At 38.5% G+C, this 20,335-nt stretch overlaps 1 protein-coding gene across 4 annotated transcripts in view; it reads right to left on the reverse strand.

The window, feature by feature from the left end:
• Positions 1-6,058: 6,058 nt before the first annotated feature.
• The window catches only part of GABPB2 (GA binding protein transcription factor subunit beta 2), a 38,794-nt gene continuing 24,517 nt past the window's right edge, over positions 6,059-20,335 (reverse strand). For all 4 annotated transcript variants that reach the window (XM_037826034.1, XM_037826033.1, XM_037826030.1 and 1 more), the window contains 2 exons: positions 11,371-11,504; positions 6,059-11,222 (listed from right to left, as the gene is read on the reverse strand). In XM_037826034.1, coding sequence (XP_037681962.1) covers positions 10,923-11,222; positions 11,371-11,504 — 434 coding nt within the window. In that variant the 3' untranslated portion in view covers positions 6,059-10,922. The remainder of the gene's footprint in view (positions 11,223-11,370; positions 11,505-20,335) is intronic.

The raw sequence follows: 20,335 nt of genomic DNA on the forward strand, positions 1-20,335 counted from the left end.
CAGAAGATACGCATCAGGAAATCTTGTCGTAAGGAAAATTTGGCCGGAAAACTAAAAGTTACATAAAACGTATGAGCAGCTTGTGGGCTGCACAAGCAGCAACAGCATCCAGCCTTGTTGGGACAAGGGTTTGCCCTAGCAGTTCGCTCGGGAACGTTTCCGGGTCAGATAGCGGGAAGGGATGACAAGAGAGCGTACTTCATCGCACGCATGCGTAGCTCCCGCTCGTCGGGCCTCAGCTGGCGTGTGGCAGGCGTGATGTTCCCTTACTCCGGCTGGGGTTGGCTGCAGACGGCCGTCCATTACCCTGGGAGCCAATGGGTGGGACCAACAGCATCTCCTGTTCCGCCCACCATCCCTAGCGCTAAAGGACTCTTAAGGCCTCGCGCGGGCGGTGGTTGCATTTGAGGATTTACAAGTGAGGTGTTTTTGGCTGGCGCGTGGCGAGAGTATCCGCCCAGTTAGAGCGGCTGCAGCTGCCGCCTGGAGGCTGGCTCAAACCCTGCGCTGAGGAAGTCGTGCTAGTCTTCCCGGTTCGCTGCCTAAACGTCCTCGGCAGGAAACCTTTGAGAACACTTCGGCTAAGAACCTTGAGGTTGTTTCTAGCTCCATCCTTTACTACTCTGCCCTAAGCCTCCATTTTCAAATCTGTAAAATGGGATTGTTGAGAGACTCGGGTACGATATAATGTACGTGAAAACTTTCTAAAGCATGGTACTTTGTGAGATAGTAAATCCTTCAAACTCCTGACTTTGCTGGGTATTAGAAGGAAAATGCTTTTACTGAGCAATTCGTTTTCCTTTACATCTTTATAACCTTCGTTTATAGATTTTATCTCAAGGTTTTCCAATACTCCCCGAACACTCCTCACACCCTAATTAGTTGTTTGCCCATATTTGGTTGTCCTCCAGAGTCTGTGTTCTCTCTGCCTGGAGCTTGTTTCTCCGAGTTGGAGTGGTCCTTGAGATCTCCCAGGTTAAACCAAGATGCTTTGAGGGCAAGGCTAATTTCCTAGGTAGTGGAGGAGATCAGGGAAGGAGTGAAGAAGCTTTCTCCTCACGTGACTTCATTATGTTCTTCAAACCAAGGTGTTAATGCAAGGTAAAGCAAAATTTTGAGGATGCAGACCTTCACAGCCCTCTGAGGCACAAATCTAACAAATACAGTTCTTGCCCTAAAAGTGGTCAAAAGCAAAAGGGGTAAATGATCTTCAGGTTGAAATATAGACCCCAAACAGAGGTACATGCAATTGAAACTTAACCTTGTTACCCTTTGCAGGCGCCAGCAAAGTCCTGCTTGTAGTTTAAGTGTGAAGGATGTTCATTTGTTAGTATTTTTGAAAAGACGGAGACCTCTCTAGCCAAGAGTGAAGTGGATTCTCAGACTTTTCAGGGTTAGTGCAAGTATGTTACAGTGAGAACAACAGTCCCTGGACTCGGCCACTTACTAGTTTGTGTCTGTGACCTCAGACAATTCAACTAACCTCTCTGAACCTGTTTCTTTTGTAAAGAATGGACAGGACATATAGAAAAAGGGGGTTGTAAATCACAATACAAATATAGGTTTCAAGCTTTGTGAGAAACTGTGTGCCCAAAATAAAGTAGAATGCAATTCTTAAAAACTCATTAAATACCTCTTCTTGACAGAGTAATGAATAATAAATTAACAGGATGAGTTCAAAGAAATAGTATTATTACTGACAATAGAGGGGTAGATTTGACCCCAATTAAGGAATCTTCAGATAGTCTTTTGATTAAAAACTCAGAATATTAGCTCAAACTTTGTCTTTAGAAAAACCAGAATGTGCCAGTAGGAGTATAGTTGTTATCCTCAGGGATTTCTAAGCTGATTTCTCAGAGGCATCCTGGGAGGTTATGGAGAAACCAGGGCCCCAGCAGGCAGAGTCCATCAGCTTGTATAAGGCTTTGGGGATCTGAAACACAGAAGGTTCCACTGTCACAAAGCTTGAAAAGCTGTTGAGCATGTTTGGCTCTTTGGGGGCTAAGTCACAGGGGCCTGAGCTATTATTGTCTCTCAGATTTATGTCTCCTTGATGCTACCACCACCCTTGGGAATGGGTATGAGTCATTCTCTGCTACTTAATCCAGGATTTGACCCTTCAGAACTATCGACTCAAGAAATTAAGGTTACATGTATAAGAATAAGGTTCAAGTACATATGTAAAACACAAAGCCTATGAATCCAAAAGATCATCTACCTTTACCAGGTGTATTGGACAAGGTCCCAACAAAATAGACGGTATGCTCAAAGTAATGAGGGTCTATTTTTTAAAAAGTAAGGGCAATTAATAGTTCAGTAACTAGAGAACTAGTAACAGCCTTAGGACAGAAGGACAAAGGGAATCATTTCAATATCGTTGGTTCCTGGGACCTAGAAGAGGAGAGTTGCCTTGAGAAGAGCAGTGAACTTCAGTCAAGCAGCACAGCTAGGCCAAGGTGACCCCAAGGGAGGGAGCCTTGGAAATCAATACACTGATCTCACTCTTCCTTTCTTCCAGTCTCCTGCCTGACAAGGCTCCCTGTTGGCTGAATCCAACTGGAAGCCAAAGCACAAGTAGCCCGGTGGTGCAGTTCATACAGGTCAGCCTCCCCAGATAAACTCTCCTTGCTCAAGTACTGCTGGCCAGCACCTCTATGAAGGTATCCCTGGAATTAGTTTTAGAGCAAAATTTACTTTGGGAGTTTCCAAGAAAGGCTGCTTGGAGAAGTCTCTTCTCCCTATTTCTTAACTGCAACCTGAGATGAATAAACTGCCCGAAGCCAAGTGAATAAGACAGTGCTCTGATTAAAAGACAAATTATAGCAGAAAGCATACTTGGAACTCAGTGTAGAAACTGTAGCTTTAGAAAAGATGAGAACAACTTTTGTAAGTTGTGCAACTCTGGGCAAAGTCAATGTGGTTTTTTGTTTTTTTTTTTTCCTATTTGAGAAATTAACATTTTATCCATATTTCCTCTGGTCATTTACCTGGAATTCACATCATTTTCTTCCAGTTATTGGCTATGGCTATTCCAGGGCATTTTTTTTAAATTCAGTTTTATTGAGATATATTCACATACCATACAGTCATCCGTGGTGTACAATCAGCTGTTCACTGTACCATCATATAGTGTACATTCACCACCCCAATCTATTTTTTGAACATTTTCCTTATACCAGAAAAAGTAAAAATAAAAAAAAAATAAAATAAAATAAAACATAATACCCAAATCACCCCCCACCCTATTTTTCATTTAGTTTTTGTCCCCATTTTTCTACTCATCCATCCATACAATGGATAAAGGAAGTGCAATCCACAAGGCTTTCACAATCACACTGTCACCACTTGTAAACTACATTGTTATACAATTGTCTTCAAGAGTCAAGGCTATTGGGTTGCAGTTTGATAGCTTCAGGTATTTACTTCTAGCTATTCCAACACATTAAAACCTAAAAAAGGGTTATCTATATGATGTGTAAGACTGCCCACCAGAGTGACCTCTCACTACATTTGAAATCTCTCAGCCACTGAAACTTCGTTTTGTTTCATTTCACATCCCCCTTGTGGTCAAGAAGATGTTCTCAATCCCAGATTCATCCTTGGGGGTCATATCTTGGGTTGTCCAGGGCATTTTTTGTTTTTCTTTTGTGTCCAGCTCACAGAACAAACAGTAGGAGCACAGATTCACAAGAACAAGCTCACATGCACTGAAAAAGATAACAATGCTTAAACAAAAATGTCCCTTCCAAACAATTCATTAAAATGTTTGGTTTTTTTTTTAAGTCATTTTGGAAAAATAAAACAAAAAACTCTGATACCAAAGCGTCTAGTAAAGTAGTTAAGGCGCTCGGATCAGTATGTTCTTTATTCTTTTTTTTTTTTTTGCCTTAAAATTTTTGGTTTAATGTTCTTTATTCTCTTGTGTGGATTTATGCCATAAGGCTATGGTGCTGAGGCAAGGCTGTCATGCCCCTGCTTTCTTTCTCAGCTCTCTCACTTCCTGACTGCTGAAGGCCACTGAGGAAACCTTGTGAAATATAGATTCAGGACACTTCACTCTGCTGGCTTTTGTCCATGTGCTGGGGTGACGGGATGCGTTGTCATTCCTTTCCCAAGAGCTGCCAGGCTCCAATAGAAGTGGTGCCCAGGACGGGATGGGCGAGCCTCTTGCTAGGCAACTCTGGCGGGTCTTGCCCGAAGGCTGCCGAGCTCTCCTGGTCAGGGTGGCCCTGAGACGCCTGGTCCTTGGGGCCAGCGACGGGAGTGGCTTTAGGGGCGCCCTTGCCGGACTCGGTCTGACAAGATGCCAGCGGTCCGAGCTGCTGCCGCCTTCTCCTCCCTGGGGCTGGACTCCTTGGCCGCGCTGGCCAGGCCCTCCCTCACAACCTGTTTTTGTAATGATATAATGAGGATAATACCCACCATGCAAGATCGGTATGTATATGTGTATGCAAAGTGTGTGGCTTGTTGCCAGACATATAGCAATGGCTTAGAACGTGGTAGCTATTGTTTTTATTTCTAATATTGGCTCCTTTTCCAGGCTCCTTTTCCTTTTCTTTAGAAAGTTGCCATAATTCATGCTTTTTCCCCCATCATTCCTTCACAATGAAGAACTCTTAAATTTTCGGACTGGTTATGGGAGCAATATGCAACCCCACACTTTTGCTCAGGAGTCTCCTATAGTCTGAACTAACTTACCTTGTTACCTACCAAACAGCTCTCACAAACCCTACACAGGTGTAATCACTAGATGGCTTCTACCTTTTTTTTTTTTTTTAATTTTTTAATTAAAATTTTTTTTTAATAATTCAATTTTATTGAGATACAGTCACACACCATACAGTCATACAAAGCACACAATCAGTTGTTCACAGCATCACCATACAGCTGTGTGTTAGACGGCTTCTACTTTAACCCTCTCATGTGTTTTCTACCTACTGATCTCCCTGGTGTAGTGCTCACTGTCACAGAGAGAAAAATCTTTAGAAAGTTGCCATAATTCATGCTTTTTCCCCCATCACTTAAGAATCTTACCCTTCAGAGAACATAGGTTCCCATCCCTTCAGTTCCTTTCCATCCTTCCATAGCCTGATGATTTCTCTTACCAGGATTTTAATTCAATAAGACTCTTTATCTTTTTGCTTCTTAAAGCTCCTCAAGTCTCTGCTCTTTTTTCTCTCAGCACAGCAAAGACCATATGTACAATTATGAGGTACCTGCCAGAAGTACCTTGTACTTAAAATGTGTTTAGTATTTGTTGACTATATGTGAATATTTACCAACAAGCAATTATCCACATGCAGCCTAGTACATGGTAGGTGTTCAGTTTCCTAAAATTGACTTTGAGAGCTTGCCTGGAGATTCTAGTTGCTGAGCACAGATGCTCACAGTCCTTGAACTTTTTGAAATAAAGACATCCTTACTGCCAACTGAGCAGCTTTTGAGAACACTACACACTAGATAGGGACATCAATTTAGCCAACCAGATTGGTCTACTCAACCCAGGCTCTCAGTGGTGATTATGCCACAATCCTGCTACTTACATTTGCTTAATAAATGTGTGGTGAACTGAACTAAGACAGAAGGAAGCACCTTATTAAGAATAACTGAAAAGTCAGCAAAACAAATCCGCTATTTCCAGGCCTCCCTGATGCCTCCCCCTCCCCCCCCATCTCTGGATTGACTTTGTTCCCACATGAGGGCACAGAATCATTTCCTTCACCTACTGTTTTCCCTTGGATATTTGCTTTTAGGGAAAGGAGGAGGGGTGGTGATGAGAGAAAGGAGATAGACACATGTAAATTTAACAAGACAGTCAAAATCTCTCTTCATTCTCACCTCAGTTCTTACCTCAACTTTCTCTGCCTGACCAGAATACCAGGCTGAGATGGGTAGCTAGATGAAGAAAAGGCATAGAGTATGAAGGGATAAAAAGAGATCCCCACAGGGAAAAAAAGGAACCTTCCCCACTGCTCACCTCGGTTGGATAGGGAAAGCTTGCTATTGAGATTTATCTGTGATCAGGAGATGAAAAAAATTTGATGACATGCTGAAATGGTAAGACTTTGACATTTTATTAAGAAACATCTTTATTTTAAATGATAGTACAAAAACTGTATATATAAGATAGATCTGTATAGGTATATACACACAAATGCTCACTCGCACATACATACACATGAACTTGCTCATCAGAGTCACTTTCATTTCATTATAATCCTAAATTTAAAAAGAACATTTAAGTTTTTCTAAAAACATACTGTACATAAAGCTGTCAGACAACCTGAAAACTGAGGGCAATAGAAGAATCTAGGCATTTCCCTCACCCCAACTTTCACAAATGGCCTTGGAGGCGAGTACACAGGACAAAGCCAGAAAAAGGAGTTGCTATCATTATTGTTGAAAGAGCAAGAGGCCTGAAACCAACAGGGAAGCACAGGGTATAGGGTGTGGCCTAGATTAATTCTCTGAAACAAATCACTTCAGAATAAACAAATAATATGTGGTGGGAAAGGAGAGGCATAGAGAGGGAAAAGACAAGGCCCTATGATTAGAAGTGACCTACTAATTAAATTCCAGTGCCTGGAAGAGACTCAATGAGATAAGAACAATGGGGTCACAGTAGCAGAAGTTGTTGGGGGGAAAGGGGAGGAGAGAGATAGGGAATCACAATTTCCTGCCATTAACAAGCCAAATTACTACTGTAGAATCTAAGAATGTCACCCACCCCATAATCCTAGTCAGACTCAGAAAAAAGGCAGCATGAGGGGCTCAAACCTACTTGATTGTAATTCACACCCTTCCTGCTCTTGGTCTCTTGTTAAGTAAACTGGCATAGGTAAAAGTACTAACTCAGAGAGGAGAAACATTCATCATGTAAAACGGAGAGACGTTAAGAGCCTAGAGCAGCATATAGGTGGCCCTGACGTATATTCCATTCTAAAACTCCTTTTCTGGTCCTACAGAGACAGGTCTGCCCACAGGAGTAGGGAAAGGGGACCATTCTCCAATAAATTAGGACCAAAAATGCTTCCCACTTCTGGGAAGAGTTCACTTTATGCCCCCAATCTTCCAGCTCTAGAGGCCCCATTAATGTTAGGAGACAGCCACACAAGTTTTCTCCCCAAAATGATATTTCTAAACTAGGAAAGTAGATGTAGAGAATGTATGTTCCTTCTGCCACGGCCCTGTTTTGGGGATTCCTTCCTGTTCGAGGTGTAAAAGATTTACAAATGCCAGTCAAAATAGCTGCCATGGGAATGGAAAGGAGGCTTGCCCTATAGAGGGGCAGCTCCATCTCTACCTCAGACACTGCTCTGTCTTCTAGCATACATAGTGTCATCACACTATATACCTTTAAAGCCAGGTACTGGCTCTCCTGGAGCCTCACTCCTCAGCTTTCTCATTACTGCTTGTTAGAGCACTCTCCAACAGACACATCTCTCAGAGGGAACCCAAGCGATGCTCTTTGTTCTTCCATGCACTATACTGGCACATTTTCAGTGAATCCTAAGAAATTCACTCTGTGTGTTTAATGAAATAAAAATATTTAGAGCTGAACCTGAAAGAATGAAGTGGGAAAATCCGTATGTGTTTATAAAAGCACACACTAACATAAACCAGGAAAGGGTATTAAAAAAAGCCCTGGTCACACAAAACCTAGCTTTAACTGGAAAGTCCTCTAGTAAATCCATTTTTTTTACATCAATAGAAAGTCATTTTATATGCCATGAATATCTAATGTTACTAAGTGCACAGAAAAAAATTATGAAAGCAATGGTTAGGCTGAAGAAGGGGGAAAGGCAAAAAAAAAAAAAAAAAAAAAAAAAAAAACTAAACAAAAAAATAACCAAACAGAGATTTGACAGAGAAAAAGACCACCTTTTAAGGCACTGAGCTCAAAAACATGGAAAACCTAAAGCCAAGTTCTACCATATTTCAACTAAGAGAACCCCAACTCTGGCAAGACAATTATGAGACCCCACAGAGGTAGTGATAGGAAGGGAATGCACTATTATAATTAATTTCCCTGAAGCTAGGAACAAAAATAATTACAAGATTTACTTCTTCCTTCTTTTGGGGGAAGGCTTAAGACCAAAACGCAAACTAGAGTCACAAAATTCCTGACATTAATACTGATATTGTTAAAGCAGCTTTATCTTAAAGTAGGCAACCATCCTAAGCTCCAAATTTATCCTGCTCAAGTACCAACTCTGCACCACTTGTCTGGGAAATGTGAACTGTATTTGATTCTCTGTAATCCAACTTTGCCAAAAAATCAGTTGGAATCCACTAACCCAGAAGATCGAAGCAACGTTTTTCCAACTTCCATGGCTGATTCAGAAAGCTATGCAAAATCATGAAATTGTATTGCCATTGATACATTTAATATTTAACTTGAACAACTTCAAGCATCCTGATGTACCATTCTTTCCATGGCAATACAATTGGAGATCAGATCATATTTTTCTTCTCTGGGATGTTAAAAGGTCTATTCCAAGTAAATAAAAATAAATACCTTTTTGCCATCCATCCCTTTCCAGACATTTCCCTTCTTTCCCTCCCTACTCCAGACTCCCCTCTAACAAACTCTCCTATCTCAGAGACTCTATCATCAAAAATGACTTGGGCTGTACTAAAGGGGTAGGAATGATAGCCTTCTAGAGAAAGAGAAAAATAAGAAGTCCTAAATAGTTCCCCCCAGAAGAAGGGACTCTGTATGCTCAGAACAGAGCTTTAAATGGACACTCCCAGCCCCCAGTCACAAGCTACCTCAAAGAAAGGCGATGGGCCTCAATACTGTCTATAGAGTTAACCTCCACCCACTTAAAAAAAAAAGAAATTAAAGTCAACATATGAATCAAGAACATAAATAAAAGACATCTGAAATGATACTTGGTCCCTCTAGTTAAGCTAAGGCTCTGCAATCGAGCACATAGCAGCTTACTGTTAGCACCTGGTCCCCAAAGGGAAGCAGAAAAAAAAGAAAAACATCACAAACAAGAACAGGACAATCTGACAGTAGATACCACAATTTCATCCTCACGCTTACCTAGGTCCCTGTGCTGCATTCCTGCATCCCCATCCTCCCCAAGAGTCCAGAGTAATCTCTGATCATCTGGAAAGTGTTCAGTACCTAAACCTGTGTAGAAAACCTAGCTAAGGTGGCCAGCAGCCTAGACCAATTTCAAAACTGATTTTTCCCCCTCTTTTTGGTGCTGAAACCTGGGACAAAACTGACTTTTTGCCTATAAACCTTTATTAGCCATTCTGTTTGTTAAATTTGGTTTGGGAGTTATGTTTTCAATCTATTTTGGGCCCAAAATTATTCTGCACCTCTGGAAAACTGCAGCAAATAAATTACTTCACTAATCAGGGTAAGTGGAGCCATGTTAACTGTCAAATTTTTTTCCAAATTAAAAATGCATATTTGCCCCATGATCACTAATTAACAAAACCGTATTCTAAACAGTCATTCAAATGTTTACTTGGCAATGTCCTTCTGGTTTTTTCTTCTAATTTACAACAAAGCAAGCAAGTCTAGAACGATGAGGTCCTGATTTCAAAGGCAATAACCTCTGAAATGTAACCTCCCCTCAACCTCTCTCACTCAATCCATATTCCCTTGCTTTTGAAAAAACTTCATGCTGACATGGAAAGAAAAGCCAGTAATGAAAACACTTTTCAAAAGTCTCTGGGTAGAGGGGACAGGCATAGTGGGACAGAAGGGAAGAAAGCAGACAAAATACTTGGCCAGAATCTTTGGTTCTTTATGGCACTAATGGTTCTTACTCCTTTTGCCAACAAGCACGGAGCCCTATAAGACACAGAGCTCTATATTACACCTGTGCTTAAGGAAATAGGACAATTTACTCATCCCAAATCAAATGGGAACAAAGCTACACAACATCCTCAGCATTCATCTCTCTCGCTCTCTCTCTCCCTCTCCCTTTTGCATTTAAGAACATACCATCTAAGCTCCAGAGAAAGGCATGCATGTGTCCTGAATGACACTTAGAAAATTCAACAAAATTTTATAAATTAAAGAGTTTGAGCTTGATACTACATAAAGAAATGTCTGGAAGCAAGTTGTTCTGACAAAAGACTACCCTCTGATTGCTATTTTACAAAATCCAGCCAGAGAAAAGTTTATATCTTAAGACCAGATTGTTTCATAACCTCAAGCCTCTTCTTGGCCACTTTCCAGCATTGTGGAAGCAGAGCCTGGAGGATTTTGGTTTTAAATACACTTCTCCTACATAAACAAGATTTCTTTCCTTTCCAGTTTTTAAAAGACTCTATTTCAGTTTCTTAAACTGGTATCTGAGCTATGACACACAATAGGTGCAAATTTGTCAGGCAATTGCATAAATTACTTCTCAGTGAAATTAACTCAGGATAGTTGGGAGCACCTCCTCCTCTGGAGTGGAGTATTTTCCTTCTCTCTTCACCAAAGCTTGCTTCTAAACTCCCTCCCAATTAGGTTTTTTTCCTTCTTTTTCTTTTCTCAACAGACACAAATCATAAACCCAAAGCAAATTTTCAGGTCACTTGCTGGTACAATTATTAAAGGCTCTGGGTGTGTATGTACTAGGAATGTTATCTTAAAATCTTTCAATAGAAAGTTATTTAAAAAACAATCAACCCACAACATCCAGCATTGTATTACCTCTGTGTTTAAAGCAATGATGTGAACTGAGAAATCTGGTCCTTATTCTTTTGGCTCTTCAGAAGAAGTATCCTCTAAGGAAATACGGTTTTGAATTTTCCAGTTGCATAGAGAGCCTTCCTGAGTCCAAGCACGTACCCTGCTTTAGTTTTCTTCTGAAGGACATTCTTAATTTTTATACAATGTATGCCCCCCCGTATTTTCTTTTTAAAAGAGGAAAAAGATGGACACAGTACGTTATGGCTGTTGCATGTTAAGATGAAACGGTTTCCATGGAAACTCCTGTATGAAGCTCTGTGGTCTCTGCTGCCCCAATCACTTCTGTTCCTCTCCTTTCCATCTCCCCCTCTGTCACCACCACAGCATCTACCTCAGCTACCTCTTCAACCAAGGTGATATCAACTCCATTGGGTTGTTGCCGAGCTATAGCCTCCAACTTGAGGCGGTACTGTTCTGCCTCCTGCTCTTTCTTTAGGAGCTGGTGTCGGTATTCCTGGGCTCTTCGATTGGCTTCCTGGAGCTGCTGCTGAAGCAGCTCTCTTTCACTCTCTTCCTGTAAAAGTAAACAATGTCACTACCAGGTAAAAATTTCTGATTATAGAATATCTAGAGAGTAGACAAAAGGTTGAAGAAGAGTACAGGCATAAAGACTATGGCTTTTGATTCCCTTCTCTTCCCTTCACTACCGCTAAAACCATTACCTTGCTTTCCTCTGCACTGTTCGTTATCTCTTCTATCCTCGGTTTCTTAGTCAGTGGCAACTTCTCTGCTTCTTCCTCATCTTCCTCTTCAATTACAGTCTCCTCTGCAACCTGACCAGCAGGTACAGTTAGAACTACAAGCCAAAGGATACCAATTGGAGGTAATGAATACACAATAAAACAAAGACATTTTGTTTGCTTTTAGTTAGAAAACAAACTATGTTCTCTGAGATCTTAGTTTTTGTATCTCTTTGAATTTTAGAATCAGCAGGTAAGTCATGCCCTAGAGAGAAACAGAAAGGATTAGAGAGGCAATAGGGAGGCCTCAGAAAGGAAGGGTATGGATTTGTAGGTTTGGAAGCCTTACATATAAATCCCAGGTCTGAAGCTCATATAAAAATGTCTGACTCTGGGGTCAGTAGTTATGACCAATCAGCTTATCTATTCTGCAGGAATAACCTGTCCAAAGAAGGCTTGAAGTCTTTCCGTAAGATTTTTGAGACACCTAATGAAAGTCATTTGCCACTGGCTTAATTATTTGTTTTCATAGATGAGTGAGAGAAGAGTTTACACAAACACACATACACACAACACACATATAATGCATTATACACCTATCAGAATAGCTAAAATAAAAAGTAGTAATAACAGTAAATGCTGGTGAGGATGCAGCGAAACTGCATTATTCATCCGTTGCTAATAGGTATGTAAAATGGCATAACCACTCTAGAAAATAAGAGTTTCTTACAAAACTAAACATTCACTTACATATGATCCAGCAATTAAACTCTTAGGTATTTATCCCAGAGAAATGAAAACTTATGTTCACATAAAAACCTACACATGACTGTTCATAGCTGCTTTATTCATAATAGTAAAAAACTGGAAATAACTCAAACGTCCCTCAGTGAGTGAATGGCTAAATAAACTATGATACATCCATAACATGGAATAACACTCAGCAATAAAAAGGAATGAGCTCTTGATACAACAACTTAAGTAGATCTCAAGGGAATTATGCTGAGTGAAAAAGCTGGTCTCAAAAGGTTACGTACTGTATGATGCCATTTGTATATAACAATTTTTGTAATAACCGAAGTATAGAACTGCAGAAAGATTAGATCAGTGGTTGCCAGGGGTTAAGAGGCAGTAGGCTGTGGATATAAAAGGGTAGCACAAGGAATCCTTGTGATGGAACTGTTCTATATCTTCACTGCAGCGGTGCTCATACAAATCTACACATGTATTAAATTGGATAGACCTAAGTACACAAACACACACACACACACACACAAAATGAGTGCATGTTCAACTGGGGAAAAATCCCAATAAGTTCAATAGATTGTGTCAGTGATAATTTTCTGGTTGTGATATTGTACTACAGTTACACAAAATGTTACCGTTGGGGGGAACCAAGTGATGGGAATAAAAAATCTCTGTATTATTTCTTACAACTATAAATGAGCCTATAATTATCTCAAAATAAAAGGATAAAATGATATTTTAGGTTTTAGGATGCATTATAATTTTTCTTAAACAGAAGATTTTACCTGATTATTTGGTTTAGCTGACTTAAAAATTAGCTTGTATTTCTTGAGTAATCATCAATTGATGGCAGTGGAAAGCAGCTCAGTTATATGTTGAGTAAAAATGGAAGTTCAGTTTGTGATTTAAAATTTGCTGCAGATAATTTATAAAAAAATCTCAGTTTTCCTTCTTTAGGCAAGGTTAAATACATTTGTAAAAAATAGTGTAAATAGTTTATCTAGGCAAAACATCAAACTCTATTCTTTTTCTCCAAAATAACTCTGTTCTCATTTATCTGCATTATAAGCCAAGTCCCTCAGCTACCCAAGGAGCCTTAAAAGACTTAAAATGAGAACCATCTTCACCATCTTCAGCAGTGTATTTCCAAACTGGACTAATGAATTTACCACACCAAAGCTGGGATTATAAAGGTTTAATTCCTATTTTCTCTTCCCATACTGCAGAGACCCATCTCTTCAAATAATTTTAAAATTATAAAATCCCTGTAATCATTTAGGTCAAGCCAAAATTTTGGTAAAACAGAGAAAGATGATTATACCAACCCTCCTCTTTCAACCTCAAATATTTAAAAAAATATTTTTATTCAATTTTATTGATATATTCACATACCATAAAATCATCCAAAGGTTACAGTCATTCACAGTACTAACATATAGTTGTGCATTCATCACCACAATCAATTTTTGAACATTTTCATTACTCCAAAAAAATTAAAATAAAAATAGAAGTAAAAAAGAATACCCCAAAATACCCCATCTCCTCCATCCCCCCATATTATTCAATTTTTCCCCTATTTTTCTACTCATCTGTCCATACACTGGATAAAGGGAGTGTGAGTCACAAGGTTTTCACAACCACATAATCACACTGTGTAAGCTACATAATTATACAATCATCTTCAAGAATCAAGGCTACTGGGTTACAGTTCAATAGTTTCAGGTTTTTCCTTCTAGCTATTCCAATACAGTAAAAACTACAAAGGGATATCTATATAACACATAAGAATAACCTCCAGAATGACCTCTAGACTCCACTCGAAATCTCTCAGCCACTGAAACTTCTTGTTTCATTTCTCTTCCACCTTTTGGTCAAGAAGGCTTTCTTGATCCCAGGTTATCACCAGGAGTCATGTCCCACATTGCGAGGGAGATTTACACCCCTGGGCATCATGTCCCACATGGCAGGGGATGGGGGATGGGTAGGAAGCAAGTCCACCTGCTGAGATGGCTTAGAGAGAGAGGCCACATCAGAGCAACAAAAGTTGTTCTCTGGGGTTGAACCTCAGGCAAAATTATAAGCAGGCTTAGCTTCTCCTTTGCAGTAACAAGCTTCATATGGGCAAGACCCAAGATTGAGAGCTCAGCCTTTTAAATTGGTAGTGCCCAATACTTGTGAGAATATCAGTAATTCCCCAGGTGGGGAAGTTTAATATTTCCACATTTTTCACCAGTTCCTCAAGGGGGCTTTGCAAATACATTTTTATGCTCTACCCAAATACTTGGGATGTACTGGGGCTTCACACTTAACCTGCACAAACCCACCAGGTCTCACTCCATATTCAAAGTTTCATGTAATTATGGTGTTTGAATAAACTGACCATACACGTTAAATTATATAGTGTGCTACAGAAAATATAGATTTTGCACCAAATAAATATATCTTTCTTTGGTCTCACACAGAAGATGAAGTTTTCAAACACTGTCAATATCATAGTTTAATCTTCAGTCTTATTTGCCTTAATCCTAACTAGATCAGCTTCATTCATATCTCTAATTGAAATCTGAACTCTTCAGCTTTTTTTAACAGTTGCTCTACGGGGTACTACTGACCTTTCATAGCTTCAGAACTCTAGCTCCAAGTCTCAGGTGTCACACAGATACCCAAAGTTCCAGGGACTGACCAGGTTATGCACAAAGAGCTCAGCATCTCAGAATTTAGAGTTAACCATTACAGCTCAGGAATAGCTGTGACTGCTGTAAGAGCTTACAATCTAGGAACTTTCACTATAAGCCTTTCCCTGAAAATCTGTGTTCTCACATTCAATTTTCAGAGTTGGCACATTATAGTTAGTCCATATTGGTCAGGCATTAGAACGTCTGTCTTTTCATTTCTGGTTTATTTCACTCATCATACTATCCTCAATGTCTAGTCACCTAGTTGCATACCTCAACTTCATTCCTTCTTGTAGCCACTCAATATTCCATTGTATGTATAGTATAGACCAGAGTTCACCATTCCATCCATTAATCAACATACCCTTACAACACCTCCATCCATTGCAAATCTGAATATTTCCACCATAAACACCAGTGTGCAAATGTCCATTCATGTCCTGGCTCTCAGTTCTTCCAAGTATCTACCCAACAACAGGGTTTCAGGACCATATGTCCACCCCATACTTAAATTCCTGTGAAACTAACACACTGCCCTCCATATGGTAGGGAAGTAAAATGGTGTGGCCCAAAAGTGATTAGGTACATCCCTCTCTCCATGTTTTCTCCAGCACTTGTATCCCTCTGTTTTTCAGACAGGTTTATTCACCCACCATACATTCCCTCCTAAGTAAAACAATCCAGTATGCATACTTATGCATTCAACTCCACAGTCTATATGGGACATTTCCATTTCTTCCACAAAGAAAGAGGAAGAAGAGAAAAAAATGAATTAAAAAGAAAAATAAAATAAAATACAATTAAAAGGTCAGACAGCACCACCACTGCCAAGAATCCCATACTCTTCCTTATATACCTCCTTATAGACATTTTTCTTTGGTATATCATCTTTGTTACAATTAATGGAATCATATTACAATGTTACGGCTAACTATAGACTCTAGTTTGCATTGATGGTATTTTTTTCCCCAATACTATCCCATTTTTAACTTAACCTTGAAAAGTTGACAGTCATTTGTTCTCCCTCATGTAAAAACATTCTTATATTTGTACATTTAATTACCCTCATTAACAACTCTGTTTCACTAAGTTATACAGTCTTGGTCTTTATCTTCTATCTTTCCTTCTGGTGTCATATATGCTCCTAGCCTCCTTCTTTCAATTGTACTCAGTTATCTTTATTCAGTTTATTTAGAATATATTGCACTATCATCAGAGTTTTGTGCTATCCATTTCTGGATCTATACAATCAGTTCTGTTGAACATTCTATACTCCTTCAGAATTGAATGCCTGATCACTTCTCTCTTTCTATTTCCTGATAACCTGTGTTCTCAGCTCTAACTCTCAAAGTTTGCTCATTGTTAGTTCATATAGTGAGACCAAAGAGTACTTTTCTTTTTGTTTCTGGCTAATTTTGCTCAACATAACATCCTCAAGACTCATCCACATCGTTACATGTTCCATGACTTTAGTCTGTCTCACAGCTGTGTAATAATCCATCATATGTATACACCAGTTGGTTTATCCACTTATCTGTTGATGGACATTTGGGCTGTTTCCATCTCTTGGCACTCATGAATAATGCTGCTGCAAACATCATTTTATACATGTTCATTTGTGTCCTAGCTTTCAGTTCCTCTGTGTATATACCTAGTAATGGGATTGCCAGATCATATGGCAATTCTATACTTAGCTTTCTGAGTAACCACCACACTGCTTTCCAGAGTGGCTGTACCATTCTACATTCCCACCAATAGTTAATTAAGTTTGCCTCTTTCTCCACACTTTTTCCTGCACCTGGAATTTTTGTTTTTTGTGTTTTTTTTTTTTTTTGATAATTGTTATTATAGTACGTTTGAGATACTTGATTTTTTTTTATTAAGATTGTTCACATACCATACAATTATCCAAAGATCCAAAGTGTACAATCAATTGCCCATGGTACCATCATACAGCTGTGCATCCATCACCACAATTTCTTTTCAATTTTTAGAACATTTTCATTACCCTAGAAAAGAAATAATGGAAACTCAAATCCTCCTATACCCCTAACCACCCCCCCTTCATTATTGATTCATAGTATTGGTATAGTACATTTGTTACTGTTGATGAAAGAATATTAAAATACTACTAACTGTAGTATATAGTTTGCAATAGGTATATTTTTTCCCTATATGCATCTCTATTATTAACTTCTAGTTATAGTGTCATACATTTCAACCTCAAATATTTTTAAGGAATAAAATTGTGATAGATTGGTTTCTTTCTCTTTTTAAAAATACTTTACTTATTTTTAAAATAAGTAATACATTCATACAGTTCAAAAATCAAAATCTATAAAGTATATATAGTGAAAAGCCGCCTATCCATCCCTAGCTACCAAATGGCCCTCCCTGAATGCGACCAGTTATCACTTTCTTGTATGTTCTTCCAGAGGTAGTCTTAAGTTTATGAATATATCAGCAAATATACATACATTTCCCCTCTTTCAAATACAAATGAAGTATACTATATACATTGTCCTGTATTTTGCTCTTGTAATATTTTGGAGACTGGATCATACCAAGATTTTCCTCATTTTTTTTTTATATAGCTGCAAAGTATTCCATTGTATTGGTTTTGCCTAATTTATTTATCTAGTGTCCGACCGACATATATTTAGGTTCTTTTCAATTTTGACTATTATAAATAATGCCGTAGTGAATAACTTCCTACACATGTCATTTTTGTATGAACATAAATTCATAGAAAAATAACTTTTTAGCCAAAGCTATGTGCATTTTTAACTGATACTGCCAATTTGCTCTTTTTTTTTTTTTTTTTTTTTTTTTGGCTTTTATAAAGGGGGTTTATTTGGTTACACAGTTACAGTCTTTTTTTTTTTTTTTTTTTGAGAACTGTATTTTTATTTTCAGGCTTTCAAAACAAAAAAAGATGCATTTATTTTACATGTAAATTTGCTGATTTATCAATTACAGAAACTTACCAATTTCTATATTCAGATTTTTCTTTTAGCCTCCCTCTCATCCTCCACCCCCATTATAGAAATTACCTTTGCTCTTGACTTCCTCTGGATTCACTTATCTTCTTGCAGAGGTATATCATTTAATAATTTTTAAGCAAGGGTCTTCATTAAACTCTCTCATGTCTAAAAATGTTTAAATTTTTCTTCATTTTTTAGGTGTATATAAAGTTCTAAGTTGACATATTTTCCCCTACCATTTTATTTTGTTTTTTTGTTTTTGTTTTTTTTTAATCATCATTTTATTGAGATATATTCACATACCACGCAGTCATACAAAACAAATTGTACTTTCGATTGTTTACAGTACCATTACATAGTTGTACATTCATCACCTAAATCAATCCCTGACACCTTCATTAGCACACACACAAAAATAACAAGAATAATAATTAGAGTGAAAAAGAGCAATTGAAGTAAAAAAGAACACTAGGTACCTTTGTCTGTTTGTTTGCTTCCCCTACTTTTCTACACATCCATCCATAAACTAGACAAAGTGGAGTTTGGTCCTTATGGCATTCCCAATCCCACTGTCACCCCTCATAAGCTACATTTTTATACAACTGTCTTCGAGATTCATGGGTTCTGGGTTGTAGTTTAATAGTTTCAGGTATCCACCACCAGCTACCCCAATTCTTTAGAACCTAAAAAAGGTTGTCTAAAGTGTGCGTAAGAGTGCCCACCAGAGTGATCTCTCGGCTCGTTTTGGAATCTCTCTGCCACTGAAGCTTATTTCATTTCCTTTCACATCCCCCTTTTGGTCAAGAAGATGTTCTCCATCCCACGATGCCGGGTCTACATTCCTCCCCAGGAGTCATATTCCACGTTGCCAGGGAGATTCACTTCCCTGGGTGTCTGATCCCACGTAGGGGGGAGGGCAGTGATTTCACCTTTCAAGTTGGCTTAGCCAGAGAGAGAGGGCCACATCTGAGCAACAAAGAGGCATTCAGGAGGAGACTCTTAGGCACAAATACAGGGAGGCCTAGCCTCTCCTTTGCAGCACAATTTGCTCTTTAGAAGTTGCATTAACTTACACTCTCATCAGTGATTTGTAACAGTGCCTATTTCTCCACACCCTTGATAACACACTGTGTTATAACGCTATCTCAGTACAGTATTTTTTTTTTCTCTAACTCCCTCCATTTTATTTGAATATACTGAGTCGGTTGAGATGTTGGAATAACTGTTATTGGTTATGAGACAATCAGCACAGATGTGGCACCAATTCTTTAAGTGTGTGTGTGTGTGTGTGTTTGTTTTTTTAGTATAGTATTTTTTTAATGTTTTATTTTGAAATAATTTCAAACTTACAGAACAATTTAAACAAACAAGCAAACAAACCCCATACAGAGAAATATAACAAACCCTCACACCCCTAGATAACCAGATTCATCACTTATAACATTTTACCCCCTTTGCAAACATTTCTATCTATCTACCTACCTACCTACCTACCTATCCCCTTAACATTTGAGGGCAGGTTGTATATATCATACTCCTTGAACACATAATACTTCCATGTATATTTCCTATGAACAAGGATATTCACTTATGTAATCACCTTAAGTGCAGTTACCAAGTTCAAGAAATTTAACATTAATATATAGTTTATATTATATATACGAATTTTTTTCTTATGTTCCAGTAATGTCCTTTTGAGCCTTTTCTCCTACATTCTTAGATCCCATCCAGTATTATGTATTGCATTTAATTGTCATTGTCCCTTCAGTTTTTCTCTATATTTCTTTTTTAATTGTGGAAACATATATACAACATAAATTTTCCCATCCCAACCCCTCCCAAGCATATTATCCAGTGGGATTAATCACATTCACAATGTAACCATACCCTTTCCCGTACCCATTACTAGAAATTTCTCTTGACCCCAAACAGAAACCGTACACTCAGTTTGCATTATCTCTCCATTGCTCCTGTTGTCAACCCCCTGGCAACCTGTACTCTACTTTTTGTCTCTATGAATCTGCATATTCTGATATTTTCTTTGTGGTACCATAGGGCTTAAATTTAACATCCTAAATCTATAATTATCTCATTTGCTTCAATATGATCTTAACTTCAATAGCATACACAAACAATGTTCCCATACCCCTCCATTCTCCCATCTTTATGTAGGTCTTGTCACAAATTATCTATTTATATATTATGAGTCCTAAACCATTGATATATTATTGCATTTTATACATTTGCCTTTTAGATCCTACAGGAAGTAAAAAGTGGAGTTACAAAACACAATAATACTGGTATTTGTATTCACCCATGTCATTATCTTTACTAGAGATCTTTATTTTTTCATGTAGTTTCAGTCAATTGTCAAGTATGCTTTCCTTTCAACCTACAGAACTCCCTTTAGCATTTCCTGTAGGGCTGGTCTAGTGGTGACAAATTCTTATCTGGGAATGTCTTGACCTCCCCCTCCTTGGTTTTTTTGTTTTTTTGTGTGTTTTTTTTGGATTTTTATTAGGTTTTTTTTTTTTTTTTTTT

Source organism: Choloepus didactylus, chromosome 2 (genome assembly GCF_015220235.1).
Source record: "Choloepus didactylus isolate mChoDid1 chromosome 2, mChoDid1.pri, whole genome shotgun sequence".
Classification (NCBI taxonomy): Eukaryota; Metazoa; Chordata; class Mammalia; order Pilosa; family Megalonychidae; genus Choloepus; species Choloepus didactylus.